The 24,333-nt window shown below is 46.0% G+C and overlaps 1 protein-coding gene across 2 annotated transcripts in view; it reads left to right on the top strand.

Moving 5' to 3' along the window:
- The window catches only part of LOC128699914 (uncharacterized), a 70,741-nt gene that overhangs the window by 40,756 nt on the left and 5,652 nt on the right, over window positions 1-24,333 (top strand). For both annotated transcript variants that reach the window (XM_070102245.1, XM_070102244.1), the window contains exons 4-6: window positions 289-329; window positions 22,872-22,944; window positions 24,011-24,123. In XM_070102245.1, the coding sequence (XP_069958346.1) occupies window positions 289-329; window positions 22,872-22,944; window positions 24,011-24,123 (227 nt within the window). The remainder of the gene's footprint in view (window positions 1-288; window positions 330-22,871; window positions 22,945-24,010; window positions 24,124-24,333) is intronic.

Here is a 24,333-nt window from a genome sequence, read left to right as displayed (position 1 = left end):
GTGTAACCCTTCTCGGTTTAGCATTTAGTTTTGATTACATTTGTAATTTAATGGACGATGGAGTGATTTAATGGACGATGGAAGAGCTTAATAAACGAAAGAGTTTTATACTGTAGTATTGTTGGTTTATGGTTTAATCTGTTAAAGAAATTGACTTTACTTTTTTGAAATATTTTTAGTAATAAATTATGTGTGTATATTTTAATAACTTTGTCATGATGATTTAGGATAAAACTTGTATTTTCTTATAATTAACTTGAATAAATCGTTTTAACTTTTCTCTTGCAGCTGAAGATCTGCATCACGACACTGATGACTATTACGCTAGTGTAAGTCTTGTTGCTAGTATGACTGTGCTAGTGTAAGTCTTGTTGCTAGTATGACTATGCTATTGTAAGTCTTGTTGCTAGTATGACTATGCTATTGCAAGTCTTGTTGCTAGTATGACTATGCTATTGTAAGTCTTGTTGCTAGTATGACTATGCTATTGTAAGTCTTGTTGCTAGTATGACTATGCTATTGTAAGTCTTGTTGCTAGTATGACTATGCTATTGTAAGTCTTGTTGCTAGTATGACTATGCTAGTGTAAGTCTTGTTGCTAGTATGACTATGCTAGTGTAAGTCTTGTTGCTAGTATGACTATGCTATTGTAAGTCTTGTTGCTAGTATAACTATGCTAGTGTAAGTCTTGTTGCTAGTATGACTACCATGCTAGTGTAAATCTTGTTGCTAGAATGACTACCATGCTAGTGTAAATCTTATTGCTAGTATGACTATGCCAGTGAAAGTCTTGTTGCTAGTATGACTATGCCAGTGAAAGTCTTGTTCCTAGTATGGCTAGCTTGCTAATGTAAGTCTTGTTGTCAGTATGACTATGCTAATACAAGTCTACTTGTTAGTATTACTACTATGCTAGTGTAAATCTTGTTGCTAGTATGACTACCATGCTAGTGTAAGTCTTGTTGCTAGTATGACTAATATGCTAATACAAGTCTACTTGCTAGTATTACTACTATGCTAGTGTAAATCTTGTTGGTAGTATGACTACCATGCTAGTGTAAGTCTTGTTGCTAGTATAACTACGATACTGAAGTAAGTTGAGTTTCTAGTACATTAACATTACTGTCAAACTTCTGATCTTAGGAAAAAAATAACTTGATACCTGGTACTACCGTAGTGCTGGAGGTATCGTAGTGTTGATACCTGGCACTACCCTGGTGGTATCGTGTTGACACTTGGTACTACTGTAGTGATGGTATCGTGGTGCCGATACCTGCTACTACTGTAGTGAAGGTATCGTGGTGTTGATTCCTGGTACTACCGTAGTGGAGGTATCGTGGTGTTGATAACTTTCACTACCCTGGTGGTATCGTGTTGATACCTGGTACTACCGAAGTGGTGGTATCGTGGTGTTCATTGCTGGTACTACCGTAGTGGTGGAAGCATCGTGTTGATTCCTAGTACTACTGTAGTGGTGGAGGTATCGTGGTGTTGATACCTGGCACTACCCTGGTGGTATCGTGTTGATACCTGCGACAACCGTAGTGGAGGTATCGTGGTGATGCCTAGTGCTACCGTAGTGGAGGTATCGTGGTGTTCATTCCTGGTACTAGCGTAGTGGTGGAGGTATCGTGGTTTTGATACCTGCCACTACCCTGGTGGTAGTCTTAATACCTGCCACAACAGTAGTGGAAGTATCGTGTCGATAAATGCTACTACCGTAGCGGAGTTATCGTGGTGTTGATTCCTGCTACTACCGTAGTAGAGGAGGTATCTGTGTTGATACCTGCAAACTACCGTAGTGGTGTAGGTATTGTGGTGTTGATAACTGGTACTACCCTGGTGGTACAGTGTTGACACCTGCTACAACCCTGCATTCATAATGTCTTTCCATGGGAGCACGGAGTTACTCTTCATCTTCTGGGACTCACACACGGGGCTCACAGGCAGAAGCTAGTAACTAGTCTGCTACCTTCCCCTCCCCCACAGGGCTAGAGAGAGAGAGAGAGAGAGAGAGAGACGGACAGAGAGACAGACACGGACAGAGAGACAGAGAGAGACAGAGACAGAGAGAGAGACAGAGAGAGACAGAGAGAGAGACAGAGAGAGAGACAGAGAGAGAGACAGAGAGAGAGACAGAGAGACAGAGAGAGAGACAGAGAGAGACAGAGAGAGAGAGACAGAGAGAGAGAGACAGAGAGAGAGAGACAGAGAGAGAGAGACAGAGAGAGGAGAGGACAGAGAGAGACAGAGAGAGACAGAGAGAGAGAGACAGAGAGAGAGAGACAGAGAGGAGACAGAGAGAAGGAGACAGAGACAGAGAAGAGGACAGAGAGAGAGACAGAGAGAGAGACAGAGAGAGAGAGAGACAGAGAGACAGAGAGAGAGACAGAGAGAGAGAGAGACAGAGAGACAGAGAGAGAGACAGAGAGAGAGACAGAGAGAGACAGAGAGAGAGAGACAGAGAGAGAGAGACAGAGAGAGAGAGACAGAGAGAGAGAGACAGAGAGAGAGAGACAGAGAGAGAGAGAGAGACAGAGAGAGAGAGACAGAGAGAGAGACAGAGAGAGAGACAGAGAGAGAGACAGAGAGAGAGACAGAGAGAGAGAGACAGAGAGAGAGACAGAGACAGAGACAGAGAGAGAGAGACAGAGACAGAGACAGAGACAGAGACAGAGAGAGAGACAGAGACAGAGACAGAGAGAGAGACAGAGAGAGAGACAGAGACAGAGACAGAGAGAGAGACAGAGAGGTGGGGGGGAAAGAGGAAGGGCTAGTCACTGGTCTGACACTCTCCGCTCCGACACGGGGTGCCCAACTAGAAGACAGTCACTGGTCTCCTACCTTCCCCTCCCACACGGGGCTAACATTCTCAAGCTAGTCACTGGTCTGCTACCTTCCCCTCCCACACGGGGCTAACATTCTCAAGCTAGTCACTGGTCTGCTACCTTCCCCTCCCACACGGGGCTAACATTCTCAAGCTAGTCACTGGTCTGCTACCTTCCCTCCATTACGGGACTCCCAGCTGGAAGATAATCGCTGATCTGTCACCTTCACCTCCCACACTCGGCTCCAACATAGAACATAGTCACTTTCTGCAACCTTTCCCTACCAAACGGGGCTCCCAGCTAGAAGGCAGTAACTTATCTGCTATCTTTCCCTCCCATATGGGGCTCCCAGATAGAAGATAGTCACTGGTCTGCTAAGTTCCCATCACAAACCGGTCACCCAGCTAGAAGGTAGTTACTGGTATGCTACCTTTGCCCACACGGGGCTCACAGCTAGAAGTCACTGGTCTGCTACTTTCCCATCCTACACGGAGATGCCAGCTAGAAGAGTCACTGGTCTGCCACCTTCCCCTCCCACACAGGGCTCAAAGCTTGAAGATGGTCAATGGTCTGCTACGTTTCACTCCCACACGAGTGCTCACAGGAAGAAGTTAGTCACTGGTCTGCTACCTTCCCTTCCAACACGGGGCTCCCAGCCAGAAGCTAGTCACTGATCTGCTACATTTCCCTACCACACGGGGCTCGAAGCTAGTAACTGGTCTACTACCTTTCCCTTCATTACGGGGCTCCCAGCTAGAAGTTAGTCACTGGTCTGCTGCATTCCCCTCCCAAACGTGGCTCCAAGCTAGAAGATAGTCACTAGTCTGATACCTTCCATTCCCACTCGGGGCTCCCAGCTAGAAGCTAGTCACAGGTCTGCCACCTTCACCTCCCACACTGGGCTCCAAGATAGAAGATAGTCACTGATCTGCTACCTTTCTCTCCATTACGGGACTCACAGCTAGAAGATACTCACTGGTCTGCTACCTTCCCCACCCAATCCTGGATCCCAGCTAGAAGCTGCTCACTGAACTGCCACCTTCCCCTCCCACACTGGCCTCCCAGCTAGAAGTCACTGCTCTGCTACCTTCCCCTCCCACATGGTGCTCACAGGAAGAAGCTAGTTACTGGTCTGGCACCTTCCCCTCCCACTGGGGTTCCCAGCTAGAAGATAGTCACTGGTCTGCCACTTGCCCCTATTACACGGGGATCCTAGCTAGAAGATAGTCACTGGTGTGCTACCTTCCCCTCCCACTCGGGGCTCACAGGTAGAAGCTAGTCACTAGTCTGCTACCTTCCCCTGCCACACGCTGGTCCCAGCTAGAAGATAGTCACTGGTCTCCTACATTCACATCCCACACTCGGTTCCAAGATAGAAGATAGTCACAGATCTGATACCTTTCCCTCCATTATGGGACTCCCAGCTAGAAGATAGTCACTAGCCTGCGACCTTCCTTTCCCACACAGGGCTCCAGGCTAGAAGATAGTCCCTGGTCTGCTACCTTCCCCTCCACTCGGGGCTCACAGCTAGAAGATACTGGTCAGCTCCCTTCCTTTCCCACACGAAGCTTCCAGCTAGTCACTGATCTGCTAACATCTCCGATACTGGGCTCCAAGCTACAAGAGTCACTGGTCTGTTTCCTTCCCCTGGCACAGTGGGCTTCCAGCTAAAAGATAGTCAGTAGTCTGTTACCTTCCCATCCCACAAGGGGCTCACAGGTAGAGGATAGTCACTCGTCTGCTACCTTCCCCTCCCACATGCTGCTCCTAGCTAGAAGATAGTCACTGGTCTCCTACATTCACATCCCACAGTCGGCTCCAAGATAGAAGATAGTCACAGATCTGATACCTTTCCCTCCATTACGGGACTCCCAGCTAGAAGATAGTCAGTAGTCTGTTACCTTCCCATCCCACAAGGGGCTCACAGGTAGAAGATAGTCACTGGTATACTACCATCCCCTCCCACATGGGGCTGACAGGAAGAAGCTAGTCACTTGTCTGGCACCTTCCCCTCCACGGGGCTCCCAGCTGGAAGACAGTGACTGGTCTGCCACCTTCCCTTCCCACACTGGGTTCCCAGCTAGATGATAGTCACTGGTCTGCTACATTCCTCTCCCAAACGGAGCTCACAGACACAAGAAAGTCACTGATATGCCACCCTCCCCTACCACACGGTGCTCCCAACTAGAAGATAGTCACTGCTCTGCTACCATCCCCTCGCACACGGGGCTCACAGATAAAAGCTAATCACTAATCTGCTACCTTCCCCTCGGACACGGGGCTCCCAGCAAGGAGATAGTCACTGGTCTGCTACCTTCCCCCCCCCCACACCGGGCACCCAGCTAGAAGCTAGTAACTGGTCTGCTACCTTTCCCTCCATTACGGTGTTCCCAGCTAGAAGATAGTCACTGGTCTGCTACTTTCTCCTCTCACACAGGGCTGATGGGTAGAAGCTAGTCAATGGTCTCCTACCTTCCCCTCCCACACGTCTCTCTCATCTACAATATAGTCACTGGTCTCCTACCTTCCCCACCCACACAGGGCTCCCAGCTAGAGGATAGTCACTGCTCTGCTACCTTTCCTTCCCACATTGGGCTCACAGGATGAAGCTAGTCACTGGTCTGGCACCTTCCCCTCCCATTCGGGGCTCCCTGCTAGAAGATAGTAACTGGTCTGCTACCTTTCCCTCCCACACGGTGCTCCCAGCTAGAAGATAGTAACTGGTCTGCTACCTTTCCCTCCCACATGGGGCTCACAGGAAGAAGCTAGTCACTGGTCTGCTACATTCGGCTCCCACACGGGGCTCACAAGTAGAAAGTAGTCACTGGTCTGCTACCTCAACCTCCCACATTAGGTTTACAGGAAGAAATTAGTCACTGGTCTGGCACCTTAATTAACCTCCCACTCGGGGCTCACAGCTAGAAGAGAGTCAGTGGTCTTCCACATTCCCCTCAAAAAACGGAGCTCCCAACTAGAAAAACACACTGGTCAGCTACCTACCTCTCTCAAACTGGGCTCCCAGCTAGAAAGTAGACACTGGTCAGTTCCCATCCCCTTCCCCACAGAGCTCCCAGCTAGAAGATACACTGGTCAGCTCGCTTCCCCTCCCACACGGGGCTCCCAGCAAGATGATAGTCACTGGTATACTACCTTCGCCTACCACACGGGGCTCCCAGATAAAGATAGCCACTAATCTGCCACCTTCCCCTCCGATACGGGGCTCCCAGCTACAAGAGTTGCTGATCTGCTACCTTTTTCTCCCACACATTGCTTCCAGCTAGAAGATAGTCACTGCTCTGCTACCTTCCCCTCCCGCATGGGGCTCACAGGAAGAAGCTAGTCACAGGTCTGGCACCTTTCCCTCCCACTCGGGGCTCGCATCTAGAAGTTATTCAGTGGTCTCCCACTTTGCCCTCCAACACGGGGCTCACATGTAGAAGCTAGTCATTGGTCTGCCACCGTCCCCTGCCACAGGGGGCTTCCAGCTAGAAGATAGTCACTGGTCTGCTACCTTCCCCTCCCACACGGTGCTCCCAGCTAGAAGATAGTACCTGGTCTGCTACCTTCCCCTCCCACACGGGGCTCCCAGCTAGAAGATAGTCACTGCTCTGCTGTCTTCCCCTATCACACGGGACTCACAGGTAGAAGCTAGTCACTGATATGCCACCTTCCCCTCCCGCACGGGGCTCCCAGCTAGAAGATAGTCACTGCTCTGCTGTCTTCCCCTATCACACGGGACTCGCAGGTAGAAGCTAGTCACTGGTCTGCCACCTTCCCCTCCCACACGTGGCTCATAGGTAGAATATAGTCACTGGTCTGCTACCCTCCCCTCCATCTCGAGGCTCCCAGCTAGAAGATAGTCACTGCTCTGCTGTCTTCCCCTATCACACGGGACTCGCAGGTAGAAGCTAGTCACTGATATGCCACCTTCCCCTCCCACATGGGGCTCCAAGCTAGAAGATAGTCAATGGTCTGCTACCTTCTAGTTCCACACCGAGCTCCCAGCTAGAACATAGTCACTAATCTGCCACCTTCCCCTCTCATGCGGGGCTCCCTGCTAGATGATAGTCCCTTGTCTGCTACCTTCAGCTCCAACACTGTTATCACAGGTAGAAAGTAGTCACTGGTCTCCTACCTTCCCCTTCCAAACGGAGCTCACAGGCAGAAGTTAGTCACTGGTATGCTACCTTCCCCTCCCATACGGAGCACCCAGCTAGAAGCTAGTCACTGGTCTGCTACCTTCCCCTCCCATACGGGACTCCAAGCCAGATGATAGTCTCTGGTCTGCTACTTTCAGCCCCCGCACGGGGCTCACAGGTAGAAAGTGCTAAATGGTCTGCTACCTTCCCCTCCCACACATGGCTCACAGGTAGAAACTAGTCACTGGTCTGCTACCTTACCCTCCCACACGGAGCTCCCAGCTAGACGATAGTCACTGTTCAGCTACCTTCCTCTTCCTCGTGCAGCTCCCATCTAGAAGATAGCCGCTGGTCTGCTACCTTCCCCTCCCAGATGGGGCTCCCAGCTAGAAGAGTCACTGGTTTGCTTCCTTCCCCTCCCACACGGGACTCACAGGTAGTACCTAGTCACTGGTCTCCTGCCTTCCCCTCCCACACGGGGCTCCCAGCTAGACGATAGTCACTGGTCTGCTTCCTTCCCCTCCCACACGGGACTCGAATTGTAGAAGCAGGTAACTGGTCCACTACCTTTCCCTCCCATACGGGACTCCCAGCTAGAAGATAGTCACTGATCTGCTACCTTCCCCTCCCAAATGGGGCTCCCAGCTAGAAGAGTCACTGGTTTGCTTCCTTCCCCTCAAACACGGGACTCGCAGGTACAAACTAGTAACTGGTCTGCTACCTTTCCCTCCCATACTGGACTCCCAGCTAGACGATAGTCACTGGTCTGCTTCCTTCCCCTCCCACACGGGACTCGAATTGTAGAAGCTGGTAACTGGTCCACTACCTTTCCCTCCCATACGGGACTCCCAGCTAGAAGATAGTCACTGATCTGCTACCTTCCCCTCCCACATGGGGCTCACAGGAAGAAGTCACTGGTCTGGCAGCTTCCCCTCCTACTCGGGGCTCACAGCTAGAAGATAGTCAGTGGTCTCACACCTTTCCCTCCCACACGGGGCTCACATGCAGAAGCTAGTGACTGGTCTGCTACCTTCCCCTCCCACACGGGCCTCCCAGCTGGAAGATATTCAGTGGTCTTCCACCTTCCCTTCCCACACGCTGCTCTCAGGTAGAAGCTAGTTAGTGGTCTGCCACCTTTCCCTGCCACACGGGGCTTCCAGCTATAAGATAGTCACTGGTCTGCTACCTTTCTGTCCCACATGGGGCTCACAGGAAGAAGCTAGTCACTGGTCTGGCACCTTCTCGCACTCGGGGCTCTCAGCTAGAAGATAGTCACTGGTCTGATACCTTCCCCTCCTACATGGAGCTCACAGGCAGAATGTTGTCACTGGTCTGCTACCTTCCTCTCCCACACGGGGCTCCCAGCTAGAAGACAGCCACTAATCTGCCACCTTCCTCTCCGACACCGGGCTCCCTGCTACATGATAGTTAATGGTCTGCTACTTTCCCCTCTTACACGGGGCTCCCAGCTAGAAGCTAGTCACTGGTCTGCTACCTTTCCCTCCCATACAGGACTCCCAGCTAGAAGATAGCCACTAATCTGCCACCTTCCTCTCCCACAGGGGGCTCTCAGCTAGAAGATACTCACTGGTCTGCCACCCTCCCCTCCCACACGGGGCTCACAGGTAGAAGCTAGTCCCTGCTCTGCTACCTTCCCCTCCCACACGGGGCTCCCATTCACAAGAGTAACTGCTATGCTTCCTTCCCCTCCCACACTGGGCTCCCACCTTGAAAATAGTCCCTGGTCTGCCACCTTCCCTTCCCACACGAGGCTCATAGGTTGAAGCCTGTCACTGGTCTGCTAACTTCCCCTCCTACACGGGGCTCCCAGCTAGATGATCACCGGCCTGCTACCTTCCCCTTCCACTCTGGGCTCACAGCTAGAAGATAGTCAGTGGTCTGCCGCCTTCCCCTCCATCACGGGGCTCCCAGCTAGAAGCTAGTCACTGTTATGCTACCTTACCCTCCCGTACTGGGCTCCCAGCTAGAAGATAGTCACTGATCTGCCACCTTCCCCTACCACACATGACTCTCAGCTAGAAGACAGTAACTGGTCTTCTACCTTCCCTTCCCACACGGGGCTCCCAGCTAAGAGATAGTCACTGGTCTGCTACCTTTCCCTCCCATATGGGACTCCCAGCTAAAAGCTAATTCTACGCCTTTTCTAGAGTGCAGATTTAGGACCCTCAGTCTACCCTCATGGGGAAGGTTTCTGATACATGGGATCAACTTTGTCATCCTCCTTTGTTCGTTTTCCAATGCATTAATATTCATTCTGTAATACGGTGACAAGAACTGTGCAGCATAATCTAAATGAAGCCTAACCAAAGATATATAGAGTTGAAGAACCTGAGGACTTCTATTATTTATGCTCCTTGATATGAAGCCAAGGGTTCTGGTTGCTTTATTGCAAACATGTAAGCACTGTTGTCTTGGTTTTAAATTACTGCTATCCAGAACTCTCAAATCATTTTCGCAGTCAGTAAGATTAAGATCTGCATTATTTAGTTTATATTTGGCATGGGTATATTCCTGTCCAGTGTTTAGAACTTTGCATTTGTCTATATTAAACTGCATCTGCCACTTCTCCGATCACTGCATCAGTCTATTCAAATCTTCCTGGAGTTCTCTAATGTCCTCATTAGAATGAATTATGCTACCCATTTTGTTGTCATCAGCACACTTGCTTATGTTGCTATTCCTTCATCAATGTCGTTTACATAAATTGTGAACAACAAGGGGCCCAACACTGACCCCTGTGGAACACCACTCGTGACGCGCCTCCACTCTGATTTCTCCCCATTGATTCAAACACTCTGTAGCCTACCTACCACGCCTCTACCCAGGAAAAAATTTCTCCTATTCAGCGAGTCTCAATTTTTCTCAATAGCCTCTGAAGTGGAAGTCTCTGAAAAGCTTTACTGAAGTCCATATACACAATATCATATTCATTCCCATGATCTTCCTCCTCAAATACCTTGGTGAAAGAAGTTAGTAAATTCATATGGCAGGAACGCTACTTTGCAAAACCGTGCTGAGATTCATTAATCAATTTATGCCTTTCAAGATATCTACGAATTGCCTCTGAATTATATATTCCATAAATTTTCCCACTGTGTAGGTATGGTCTATAGTTCGAAACTAAGAACATGTCACCTGCTTTGTAAACTGGCATTACATTTGACATTTTCCATTTGTTTGGCCGCTATGCTAGTTTGTAGTGATACGTTGAAAAGACTAGCCCAAAGTTCACTGAGCTCCTCTTTACATTCCATTAAAACACTTGCAAACGGTTCATTAGGGCCTGGGGATTTGTTAGGTTTTAATTTCTCTTTTGTCTGAGGACCATGTCACTAGTTACCAACATCGTGCATAGTTTATCATCCTGTTCTACATAATTTATTATTTCTGGAATATTTTTAGTATCTTTCTGTGTAAAAACTGAGAGGAGATAAGTGTTAAAAATGTCACACGTTTCCTTATCACTGTCAGTGATCTGACCCGAGTTACTTTAGAGTGGGTCTACCTTGTCCACAATCTTACATCTATATACCTGAAAGAAACCTTTTGGGTTTGTCTTCTAATCCTTTGCCACTTTAGCCTCATAATCTCTCTTAGCTTTTCTTATTCCCTTTATTTCTCTCAATTGAATATATCGATTTCATAAGTACCCATCCCCTCTTTTGATACTGCTATAAATGCGCCTCTTGGCCACTGAAATCCTTTTTTTTTTTATCTTTTGTTCATCCATTTGAGATCATGGTATTATGGTGGTAGCATGGTGTTGATACCTGTTGCTACCTTTGTGATAGTGGTATCGTTGTATTGATACCTGGTACTGTGCTGGTGGAAGTGGTATTGTGGTCGCTGTTGCGTCGTGTTGATACCTTGTAGTACCCTGTTAGTGGTGGTATTGTTGTGTTGATACCTAGCACTACGCTGGTGGTCCTGGTATTGTGGTGATGATAGCGTGGTGTAGACACTTGGTACTACCCTGGTGATATCATAGTGATGATACCTGGTGCTAACCTGGTGATATCGTGGTGATGATACCTGGTGCTAACCTGGTGATATCGTGGTGATGATACCTGGTGCTAACCTGGTGATATCGTGGTGATGATACCTGGTGCTAACCTGGTGATATCATGGTGATGATACCTGGTGCTAACCTGGTGATATCGTGGTGATGATACCTGGTGCTAACCTGGTGGTGTAAAGCTCTACCCGAGATGTCCTCCATGACTGTCCTCAGGGCCGGATTAAGAAGTCTCCGGGCCCTAGGCTATTCAGATTGGCGGGGCCCCTTTGAGTTACGGGGAAACGAAGCGACCCCTTCCAGCTTGGGGGGGGGGGGGGTGAGCCTGTTTAAGGTCTAATTAAATACATTCTGGCTATTTAGATTAAATTTAATAGGGAAAGTACATCAAGACAACCAAAACCATTTACCAACAGCCATTATAACTATCATGTTAAATCATGCATTTTAAAGAGAATAAACTCAAGACAGCATAGTATTACTAGATTAGGCTATTAAAGTAATGACATCATGTACCTATTATATTCAGCATAACCACTACAGCACTATTATTCCCTTTATAAATCACTGACCATTATTGTTATCATTGCATCATGCATAAGACTATCAAATCATATAAACTCAAGAAAGTAAAGAATTGTTTATATTCACAGGCACTTCTTACATAAACTTTTTTCTGGATTTCATATTGGCAAAATCATCAATTATATTCTGAAAATCAATATTTCTTGTTAGATCAGACTCAATGGTCAACAAGGCTAGGTTACAATGTCTGACAGCTTGAACATTAAAATGGTATAAAATACCGACAGGTATTTTATACCTGTCGGTATTTTATACCATTTTAATGTTCAATCTGTCAGACATTGCAACACAAGGGTATCTTGGTACAGACCTGAAATCAACTTCGACAACCTCTACTAGTGAGAACGGCTGGATTTGAGAGGGACCTGACCTCCCAACATCTGCGTTCTACTAGTGACCTACGTCTCGCCTCCGGGCGCTATATAAGGCTCCATCCTGTCACTTCTACTCCATATTGTTTCGGACTATGGAACAATGCTCTTCTTCAGACTGAGGGACTGACCACCTCAAAACTTTAAGGGTGATGGACTGATTACATCGTCTTTCAAGTCTTCTGCTTCTATCAACTTTTCTGTACTCGACTGAAGAAGCCTACTGTGTAGGCGAAACTTTTCGAAATAGATACCTAACTGTTGCATATGTGTCTTACCCAACAAGGCTAGGTTACACAATTTGTCTTGGCTCATTGTTGAACGGAGCTGGTTTTTCACTCTTTTTCAAAACAGAAAATGAACGTTCTCCTTCACAGTTAGTAGCTGGAAGTGTTAGGTAAAGGCGATACACTATGTCAACATTAGGGAAGGTTTCTGAGATGCCTGCATTTCTTAAATGTTTCAAAGCAGCTGAGGGCGCACATTTTTCAGGTGGAGCTTTAATCTGATTCATATTCCCAGAAAAATGAACTATTTCTTTAACAGATGTGTCCTGAACATCTGCTGAAAGGTGTTGTTGCAACTTTAATGCAGCTTCTCAATTCTGCATCTGGCATAGTAGTAATTTTGAACAGAAATCCAAACTTGTCATTGAGATTCTGGTAGATTTTTCTTTTTACCAATTCTGTAATCAGTGAATCCAGAATGACGAAGTATGTAGCTGTCTTACATTTCTGCCTTGGTAGCAACACAATTTCATTGTCTGGCTCTTCAAAATTGCGTTTCCTCTTCCTTGACCGCTGATGATCAGCCCGGTAACTGTAGTCTTTCACCAGCAGTTTAGCTTTCTCTTCAAACATTTCAAATGCTTCATCATTGTGAAGTGAGCTTAAAAATTCCACTAAGCCTGCATAGAGGTTAGCACAAGTAGCCATTTCAATTTCAATTTTCTGAAGTGTCTTGTTCGTGGCATTTAACCGTTCCAGTATACAGTCCCAAAGCATACAGAGTAAGGCCAATTCAAAATCTTCCAATTTTGATGCTAAGCTGGCTGCTTTGCTTCTTGTAGTTGCTGTCTGGTCTTCATCCTCTGCTATTTGGATCAAAGCAGAACGTATTTCAGCAAAGCTGTCTTTCAAAGCATGTGTTGCATCATGCTGCACTGACCACCTTGTTGTTGATAATGATTTGATGACATCTCCATGAATGGCTGACTTGAGTATACTCCACCGATGCGTTGAATCAGAGAAAAAATTGAAGAGTGCTTGTAAAAGTCCAAATAATGAAACTGCAGCGACACAACACTCCGCAGCACATGACCCAACAAGATTAAGAGAATGTGCTGAGCAGGGCACATATTCAGCAAGTGGGTTGATTTGTTTGATACGGGCTTGCAATCCATTATATTTACCCGACATGTTACTTGCATTGTCGTAGCTCTGGCCACGGCAATCCATAATAGAGAGATCATGTTCAAGCAGAGTATCCAGTACTATATTCATCATTGTTTCTCCATCATGGCCTGAAAGAGGAATGAATTTTATAAAGCGCTCTACAGGCTTACCACTGGAGTCGACAAAGCGAACAATGAATGTCAATTGATCTGTATGTGAAATATCTGGTGTTGAATCTACACTTATTGCAAAGTATTTTGCAGTTTTCACAGCTGCTATGATGTTATTGAGGACCTTCTTAGTCATCAGTTCAATAAATTTATTGCATATAGTAGATGACATGTAAGATAGTGCCTCTTCCTGCATTCCCAAGGCGTGACACATGATTTGCTAAGAATGGATCGAATTGTGCTAACAGTTCTATGATCCCTAGGAAATTGCCATTGTTTTCCGAATCAAAAACCTCATTTTCTCCACGGAAAGCAAGTCCTCTTAGAGCTAAGAATTTTACAACAGAAACAACTCTTTCTAGAACTTTTCTCCAATAAGTGCGCTCTTTTTCAGTTTGATTTTCCAAATGAGAATCCAATAAGCCTTTTTTCTGTGCACGAAATACACTGGCTAAAATGCAACTCCTGTGAGTGGTGCTGTTTTCATGTTCCTCGAAACGCTTGGAACTTTTCCAGTCATTGAACCCCCTGTGTGAAGATATTTTCTTTGGTAGAAAATAGCTTGCATGCTGAACAGTACACTTTTCCTGAGCTTTCAGAGTATACCATCCATGATCTTTTCACAGTTCCTGAATTTGCGCCTCTTCGAGGGGGCTCCTTGGCGTGGTGAAGAGGCTCTTGGTCTGAGGAATTAGACCTGTCGGTCTTCTTCCTCAGACCGAACCTAATTACCCCCCAATCTCCCCTCCCCTATTCCATCCTCCCCATCCTCCCCTTTTTCCTTTCCTCCTCCTCCTCCCCACCCCTCCCTTTTGCCCTTCCTCTTTTTGGCGCTTGGGATTTCTCCCACAGTTCCTAGGTAGGGGAAAGGATACCGGGGTCTATGCCATTCCGTTGAGGTTCTTGGTGGTGGCGTAGTTTGCCGTGGAATCTGGATCGCCTGGGGATGTCCCGATCCCTCTCCGGTATCCCGGAGTAGCTTTGGGTGTCTTTCGGGCGACGGGGGGGGGGGTCTCACTGTGATTCCCGTGGAATTCAGTTAGAGGCTTTTCTTGCCACCCACCCCCTCCATGTTTTAAATGCAGGTACTTCCACCCATTTTCATCCTCGGACTCATACTCTCTCTTGCATCGATCTCTCAGTATGCTCTTCCTCCGCCGCATTAGACTTCACTTGGTCTGTTCTCCCGGACTTACATGACAGTGATCATTTCCCAATCATTCTTACTTCCCCTTCATATTCGCCACCTCTTCGCACCCCACGCTGGCAATTTAATCGGGCAAATTGGAACCTTTACTCACACCTAACTGTTTTTAAAGAGGTTCCTTCTTCGTCCTCCATCGATGAGCTTTTACACCTCTTCTCGTCCTCCGTTTTCACCGCAGCTTCTCATTCTATACCCCAAACTTCGGGCAGGCATTCTCAGAAATGCGTGCCTTGGTGGTCTCCTGCTTGTGCTCGTGCAGTACGTTTGAAACGCACTGCATGGGGCAAGTACCGGTACAATAGAACCACAGAGAGACTCCTTGATTTTAAACAGAAGCGTGCGATCGCTCGCCGTGTCATCCGTGACGCTAAACGCACTTGCTGGCGAGATTATCTCCACCATCACCTCTGCTTCCTCTGAGTGCAGTCTGGAAAAAAGTAAGAAAACTGAGTGGTAAATATTCTCCTGACCCGGCTCCTGTTCTGCGGGTTGCCGGTGTTGATATAGCAAACCCACTAGATGTTGCCAATGAAATTGGCAATCATCTGGTCTGTATTTCTCAGGGACTCCATCTATGCCCCTCATTTCTTTCCTCAAAGTCTGCCAGAGAGTTAGCACCCTTGGACTTTTCTTCTCTCAGAGAAGAACAGTATAATGTGCCTTTTACACTTCAAGAACTGGAGGCAACCCTCTCAGCTTGTCGATCATCGGCAGCTGGGCCCGACGACATTCATATTCGTATGCTACAACATTTACATCAGTCAGCCCTTGCAGTCCTATTACGCCTTTACAATCTTATTTGGTCACAAGGAGTTCTTCCACAGCTGTGGAAATCCGCCATTGTTCTCCCTTTCCGCAAACCAGGCACTACGGGACATGAAACCTCCCACTATCGTCCCATTGCTCTTACCAGTGCAGTTTGCAAAGTAATGGAACGCCTAGCAAATAGACGTTTAGTGTGGTATTTAGAGACGCACAACAGTCTCTCCACTCGTCAATATGGCTTTCGTAAGGGACGTTCTACCATAGACCCCTTATTACGCTTGGATACGTATGTTCGTAATGCCTTTGCGAATAACCACTCAGTTATTGCCATATTTTTTGACCTTGAGAAGGCATATGGCACAACTTGGAGGTATAATATTTTAGCCCAAGCCCACTCCTTAGGCCTTCGAGGCAATCTACCATCCATCCTTAAGAACTTTTTAACTGACAGGCATTTCCGTGTTCGGGTTAATAATGTTAATAATGTTCCTCAGCACTGGTGAACACTCCTCCAGATGGATCGAAAAATCTGGAACCGACCTCCGCATGAATCAGATACATGATCTATGTCAAGTAAGGCAACAGCGGCACTTCTCCGCTCCATGGAATATTACCCCATTCCAAACTACCATTCCTCCGTTTCCCCCCAAACTACTTCTTAAATCACAACCAAAACTTCGCCTTGAAGCCAAACATGAGGCCTTAAGCTGTATTGATAACTTAGTCACACAGCACACACTCTCGCAAATTATTTACGCTGATGGTTCTGTTCACCAATCCACTGGTGCAGCTGGTAGTGCTGCTGTTGTCGTACAGAGTGATGGCTCTCTTAAAGAAATTGGAGCACGCATCAATAATTGGGCCTCTACCCTTCAGACAGAACTGTTTGCTATACTCCTTGCACTGAAATGCATCTATGTATCAAAGATTGACAGTTTAATTGTAACTGATTCTCTGTCATCCATAAATGCTCTCAACTCATTAAGCATAAATTGTGGCATGCTTGTCAGAAGCCAGACACAGGTATGGTAGGATTGTGGACAGTGGAGTGCACATGCTGTGGATTCCATCTCACATTGGTCTTCAGATGCATGATAGAACTGATAAATTGGCTAAGCTGTATGCTTTCAAAGAGGGAGTAGATTACAATCTTGGCCTGTCAGGTAGTAGTTTGAGAACAATAATACGAAAAGAACTTCAACTGAATTTTATGGACTTAAGGCTCAGGGAGATTGACACCAGTGAGTCCATCTATCATCACTCTATCATGCAGGAGGAGCCACATGTCGATGGTGCATCCAACAAAATAAGCAGACTCTTGGATTGAACATTAAAATGGTATAAAATACCGACAGGCTGTTAGGTAAGACACACATGCAACAGTTAGGTATCTTTATTATGTGTAGGCGAAACGTTTCATAATAAAGATACCCAACTGTTGCATATGTGTCTTACCTAACAGACTCTTGGATGTCACTATTGCCCGGCTCCGGCTGGGTTACAAGTATCTTCGGCAGGTTAAATCACCACCACCAGATGTAGACCAAACGAAATGTAAACTTTGCCAGATGGACTATTGTCACACCTTGCGTCGTTATGTACTGGAGTGTGATAAAATTAATGAATTTAGAAACAACTCACTCAGAAATGTTCAAGAAATGGCAAAGTATTTTATCCACAGTGGTATATTACAGACCATTCTGGAGAAATACCCTGACTTTGCTACCTGTAAATAATGCATTACCACGTGTGTGTGTGCGTGCGCGTGTGCGTGTATTCACCTAGTTGAGATTGCAGGGGTCGAGTCCAAGCTCCTGTGTGTTTACCTGGAGTTTACCTGGAGAGAGTTCCGGGGGTCAACGCCCCCGCGGCCCGGTCTGTGATCAGGCCTCCTGGTGGATCAGAGCCTGATCAACCGGGCTGTTGCTGCTGGCTGCACGCAAACCAACGTACGAGCCACAGCCCGACTGATCAGGAACTGACTTTAGGTGCTTGTCCAGTGCTTGTGTGTGTGTGTTTGTGTGTGCGTGTTAGTTACCATTTTGTCCTAGGCACATGTCGATTAGACACTAGGCCTGTTGTATTTGCGAGTGTGTGTGTGTGTGTGTGTGTGTGTGTGTGTGTACTCACCTATTTGTACTCGCCTATTTGTGGTTGCAGGGGTCGAGTCTTAGCTCCTGGCCCCGCCTCTTCACCGGTTGCTCTTCACCAGTATGAGTGTATGTGTGTGTACTCGCCTAATTGTACTCGCCTAATTGTGGTTGCAGGGGTCGAGACTCAGCTCCTGGCCCCGCCTCTTCACTGATCGCTACTGGATCCTCTCTCTCTCTGCTTCCTGAGCTTTGTCATACCTCTTCTTAAAACTATGTATGGTTCCTGCCTCCACTACTTCACTTGCTAGGCTATTCCACTTCCTGACAACTCTGACTGAAGAAATACTTCCTAACATCCCTGTGACTCGTCTAAGTCTTCAGCTTCCAGTTGTGACCCCTTGTCCCTGTGTCCCCTCTCTGGAACATCCTATCTCTGTCCACCTTGTCTATTCCCCGCAGTATCTTGTATGTCGTTATCATGTCTCCCCTGACCCTTCTGTCCTCCAGTGTCGTCAGTCTGATTTCCCTTAACCTTTCCTCGTACGACATTCCCTTGAGCTCTGGGACTAGCCTTGTTGCAAACCTTTGTACTTTCTCTAACTTCTTGACGTGCTTGGCCAGATGTGGGTTCCAGACTGGTGCTGCATACTCCAGTATGGGCCTAACATACACAGTGTACAGTGTCTTGAACGATTCCTTATTAAGGTATCGGAACGCTATTCTCAGGTTTGCCAGGCGCCCGTATGCTGCAGCGGTTATTTGGTTGATGTGTGCCTCCGGTGATGTGCTCGGTGTCATGGTCACCCCAAGGTCTTTCTCCCTGAGTGAGGTCTGTAGTCTTTGTCCACCTAGCCTATACTCTGTCTGCGGTCTTCTTTGCCCCTCCCCAATCTTCATGACTTTGCATTTGGCTGGATTGAATTCGAGAAGCCAGTTACTGGACCACATGTCCAGCCTGTCCAGGTCTCTTTGCAGTCCTGCCTCATCCTCGTCCGATTTAATTCTTGTGTGTGTGTGTGTGTGTGTGTGTGTGTGTGTGTGTGTGTGTGTGTGTGTGTGTGTGACTCAACACTCAATATTTGCACCAATAACTCATTACAGTTGTGACCGGGTGTGGAAGTGTGAATTGCTCATTATACTATAATTTGTTCATGATTGTAGCCATGTATAAACGTAAGTAACCATTCTTACAGTATTCATTACCTTTGTAACTTGTGAGTTCATTACCTTGTACCTAGTTCAGCCATCCAAGCTTTGGGGTCCAGTCCCTGGATCCATTACGTACCTCTGTAATCTGTAAATACCTTTGTAACTTGTCATGATTGTGACTAGACCTACCCGGAGTTCATTACCTTTGTAATTTGTGAATTCATTAGCTTTGTAAATTGTGAACTCATTACCTCTGTAACTTGCTCAGCTATCAAAACTTTGGAATCCAGTCCCTGGACCAATTATGTACCTCTGTAATCTTTTGACTACCGCCCACAGGATGGGTATGGGGTGCATAATAAACATATTGTGATGAATGGTTTGAAAAACCGACAAGTTGAAGATTGAGACACTTATGCAGCATATGGGAATCTTTATTCAGGAAACGTTTCGCCACACAGTGGCTTCATCAGTCCAATACAAAGAGGAAGGCGTAAGGAGAGGAGGAGATTGAGGTAATCAGTCCCTCAACCTGGAGTCGATGTGTTCAGTCCATCAATCTTGTAGAATGTACAGCATAGGGCCGTAGACGTGGCTTATATACTGTAGTGAGGTGAATTGAAGCAGGCGGAGGCGGGATCATAGTGGTACCATCCACTAGTCGAAGTAGATCTTCGTCCAAAGGTTGAACAAGTGTTGAAGAATTCTTTGTAACAAGACCCCACGGCACATCACGGCAGCATCATGGGGTCTTGTTACAAAGAATTCAACACTTGTTCAACCTTTGGACGAAGACCTACTTCGACTAGTGGATGGTACCACTATGACCCCGCCTCCATCTGCTTCACGTCACCTCACTACAGTATATAAGCCACGTCTACGGCCCTATGCTGTACATTCTACAAGATTGATGGACTGAACACATCGACTCCAGGTTGAGGGACTGATTACTTCATTCTCCTCCTCTCCTTACGCCTTCCTCTTTGTATTGGACTGATGAAGCCACTGTGTGGCGAAACGTTTCCTGAATAAAGATTCCCATATGCTGCATAAGTGTCTCAATCTTCAATAAACATATTGAACTAACTAACTAACCCGGACTTTATCCAAGCTGAAGGTGTCCCCCAGGGATGTGTTCTGAGCACAACACTATTTCTCCTTGCTATTAATGATTTGGCCTCTAGTCTTCCATCAAATATTTGGTCATCACTCTATGTTGATGACTTCGCTATTGCCTGTGCAGGCGCTGACTGTCACCTCATTACAGTTTCTCTCCAACATGCAGTCGACCGTGTTTTCAATTGGGCCCCCACACGTGGGTTTAAATTTTCCAGCACTAAAACCCACCAAATTACTTTCACTAGACGCTCTGTCATCTCCAATCATCCTTTGTACCTCTATGGCTCCCGTATCCCTGAACGTGATACAGTCAAGTTTCTGGGCCTCCTCTTTGATCGTAGGTTATCCTGGAAACCTCATATTACCTCTCTGAGGGCAACTTGTCACAGCCGGCTGAACCTTCTTAAAACCCTTGCTCATCTTTCATGGGGAGCTGATCGTCGAACCCACCTTCGCCTACATTCCACCCTTATTTTATCGAAACTTGATTATGGTGACCAGATCTTTTCAGCGGCATCTCCTGCTACTCTCTCTAGCCTTAACCCCATTCATCACCAAGGATTACGTTTATGCCTTGGTGCTTTACGCTCTTCCCCTGTCGAGAGCCTCTATGCAGAAGCGAACGTTCCATCCTTATCCGATCGCCGTGATGCCCATTGCCTGCGCTACTATGTACGCTCTCATGATCTCCGCAATCCTTCCATTTATAGAATGGTCACTGATATTAGTAGACATTCTTTATTTGTTCGCCGCCCCTGTTTACTCCGTCCCTTCTCTCTTCGCCTTCATTCGCTCTTGTTTTCTCTTCAACTACCACCTTTCTATGTACATGTAGCATCTCACTTTTCCCTACCCCCCTGGGAAGTTCCAGCTGTTCGAGTCTGTTCTTTCTCCCTCCCTTGCTCGAAAGCCCAACTGTCTACGGTCGCTTCCCGGTCTCTTTTTCTTGACCACTTTCACTCTCATTCTCATGCCATTGCTGTGTACACAGATGGCTCTAAGTCTTCTGACGGCGTAGGATTCGCAGCAGTTTCCGGACAGCGTCGTACAAGGGCATTTACTATCTTCGGCTAGTATTTTTACTGCTGAATTATATGCCATCCTTACAGCACTTATCCGTATTGCATCTATGCCTGTGTCATCATTTGTGGTTGTCTCAGACTCCCTTAGTGCTTTACAGGCTATACAAAAATTTGATACACCTCACCCCTTAGTCCTCCGTATCCAACTTTGGCTACGCCGCATCTTTACCAAGCATAAAGATATTGTTTTTTGTTGGGTCCCTGGTCATGTTGACGTACAGGGCAATGAACAGGCAGACACTGCTGCACGGTCAGCAGTACATGACCTACCAGTTTCTTATAGAGGTATTCCATTTACTGACTATTTTGCTGCAATATCTTCCCACCTTCGCACCCGTTGGCAACAACGTTGGTCTACTATGCTCGGCAACAAACTTCAATCTATTTAACCGAGTATAGGTTACTGGCCGTCTTCTTATCACCAGTGTCGAGGTTGGGAGACTACTCTCTCCCGTCTTCGCATTGGCCATACTCGTCTTACTCGTGGGTATCTCATGGAGAGGCGTCTTGCTCCTCTCTGTGAGAATTGCCAAGCTCCATTATCAGTCAGCCACATTCTGTTGGACTGCCCACTTTATCAACGAGCACGCAGAATTTACCTCCGTCGTCGTCGTCGTCGTCTTCGCTCAGCTGCTCTCTCTTTACCTTCCCTTCTCGCTGATGGACCCACCTTTCATCCGCAACCAACGATTTTCTGATGTGGCTTATGTGTTTCTGGGGAAATATGTAGTAAATTAATTGATGTTCTACGTCACTTCCGTCGCAACTTGAAAACTAAGCATTTGCGACGGAAGTGATGTAGAACATCAATCAATTGAGAACTGTTATTGAAATGATAGACTTAAAGACAGGACAAAGTGCTTTTAAAACCTACAAACGGAAGTCAGTTTGCATTTTTAGGTTTTTCTTTATAGTATTTTTACCAAAAATGCGTCTTTACTGGTCCATGCATCTTTACTGGTCAAGTAACCCTATCAGGTACCTCCCTTAACATTTAGAGGCGAAAACAAACATTTATCCATACTCATCAATGACTATCAACAACACTTCAGTTAATTTGTCACAGTACAAGTCTAGATAACGTGTAATTACTACAGAAAATTGGAGAGGAATCTCCCATACTCACCCATTAGCGGGAAAACACAGCTGTTCTAATGTAAACAAAAGCGTGTTGAGTGTTGCCATCTATGGTCAGGTTTATTTATTTTTATTTTATTTTATTTCATTATTTATTTTTGTTTTGATTAATTTTTAAAAATCAATTTTACTCTCCAAACACTTGAGCTTTTTAGGTAGGGACCCCTTTGCACTTGCACCATGTGTGCAGTCTTGGATGAGCCCCTGAACCCCTTGGACCGCGGGGTCCCCAAATGCGCGGGGCCCTAGGCAAATGCCTAGTTTGCCTATGCAGTAATCTGGCCCTGACTGTCCTTCATAGTCCTCTCTAACTGGCCTTGATAATCAAGCCCTCTCTGGCCTTGATAATCAAGTTTCCCTGACCTTGATAATCAATCATTCCATGATTTTTAAATCTAAATTGCCTAGTTTTGATATTTTAAAACTATCAATTTTTTATTTAAACGCCCGCTATGTATTAAATATTTATATGATTTATAAGGGCCCCGTCACCCCGTAAGGGCCCCGTCACCCCGTAAGGGCCCCGTCACCCCGTAAGGGCCCCGTCACCCCGTAAGGGCCCCGTCACCCCGTAAGGACCCCATCATCACCTACCTCATGCTGGTTTAACATTTCTCCCAAGTTTGGTTCATACGTTTTATTATCAATGTGGTTATTTTACGATCGTTTTAACTACTTTCCCATGTCTTTGGAATTTGTTATTTGCACATATTAATTACTGTATTCATAGTTTGCTAACATGTCCATTACTAAACTGTTTACACTTTGACTTTACTGATTACCATCTTATTTTCAGGATGATTCTTATCTAGAGCAAGAAAAGAGAACCACAAGACTCATGAGGAGAATAAAAGTCTTCACCAGACGAGGTAAATAATGATAGTGACTGACCCCCCACTCTCCCCATCCCTTTCGTAGTTCACTTGAGTGATGTTACTCTCGTAGAACACCTACCTACCTACCTACGTACCGACCTACCGACCTTAATGGTTCAGGCTTATTTTGGATTGTAGAATTTGCATAAGAACATAAAGAAGGAACACTGCAACAGGCCTACTGATCCATGTGGAGCAGGTCCATGTCCCACCCCCGGATTGACTTGACTTGATGGGTTAAGAGGGGAAGGGATGCTCTGGGAGACTATCTGGGACAGAAATCGAAAAAATTTTGAGAAAAAAGTTTTCCTACCAGCTTGTTTCTAACAAGCCAATTCGGTGTTTTTTTTTTTTATTACTTAAAAAATTACGATTTTTGATTGTTTTTATCCAAATATACTTGTTGGCATCTTCTGAGTCAGTAGTGATGACTGCGCACACCACCAGTACCGCAGTGACTTATGAGTCACAGATGAGTGTGGTTATGATGGTGGGTGAGAGGTGACGCACGACCACCCTAGAGTTTCATGAAAAACATGTATGAATAACCCAGGAATAAGTTATTGAAGTTATTTTCCGTTTCCTGCGAAGAGTATTTATAGGAGCACCATGGTTTTTTTTTTCACACGTTCTATAAAAGTAGAGAAGGGATTTGTAATATGTTTTACTATTTTTCGTTTATTTTTCTCATTTTTTTTTTTTGGGGCATAATGCAGTCTATTGATATTTCGCCTAAACCCTTCTATTCAATGATTATCTAGCTGTCGCCTGATGTCAACTGGAAAATTGCACATTTAAACAAATTTGAAGGCAAGTTGTAAGACCTATAGAATATAAAAAAAATTTTCTATCTAACTTTATGGAAAAAAGTGACCAAAAACACATTGTGTAGCGTCTTAAACAGAGCTGTAATCGCAGAGTTAGCCTTAATGAATATAGAAAAGTACACTGGAGTTTCTTTCCAGACACTGGTGTACTCAGTACATTTTAAAGTTCTACCAGTTAACTCTTGTTTGACCAGAGGAGCACTGTAGTTGGCTTATTTTATGTTGTTTTTCAGGTGGAAGGATTCTTGATGATGATTCTAGCAGCAGCAGCAGCAGCAGCAACAGCAGAAACGTCAGCCCCATCAGTAGCAGCAGCAACACCAGCATCTCTGATTATCTGGAAAGTGTGAGTTACACCAACAAAAATGGTTTCTCACGGGTTGTAATGTAAACACGAAGTTGCAATGTTCGTTGTAATGCACTGTCACCTGTCTTCAACAGACAGTCAGTGACTGACTGACTGACTGATAGATGATGTTTAATGTATAACATGAGAATACTAGGCAACAAATTTTCCCAGGATTTTAATAAATATTAATCTGAGCTTTGTTATTTG

Source organism: Cherax quadricarinatus, chromosome 81, assembly GCF_038502225.1.
Source record: "Cherax quadricarinatus isolate ZL_2023a chromosome 81, ASM3850222v1, whole genome shotgun sequence".
Taxonomy (NCBI): domain Eukaryota; kingdom Metazoa; phylum Arthropoda; class Malacostraca; order Decapoda; family Parastacidae; genus Cherax; species Cherax quadricarinatus.
Note: the sequence above shows the minus strand (reverse complement) of the source record. Positions and strands in the feature narration are given on the sequence as shown.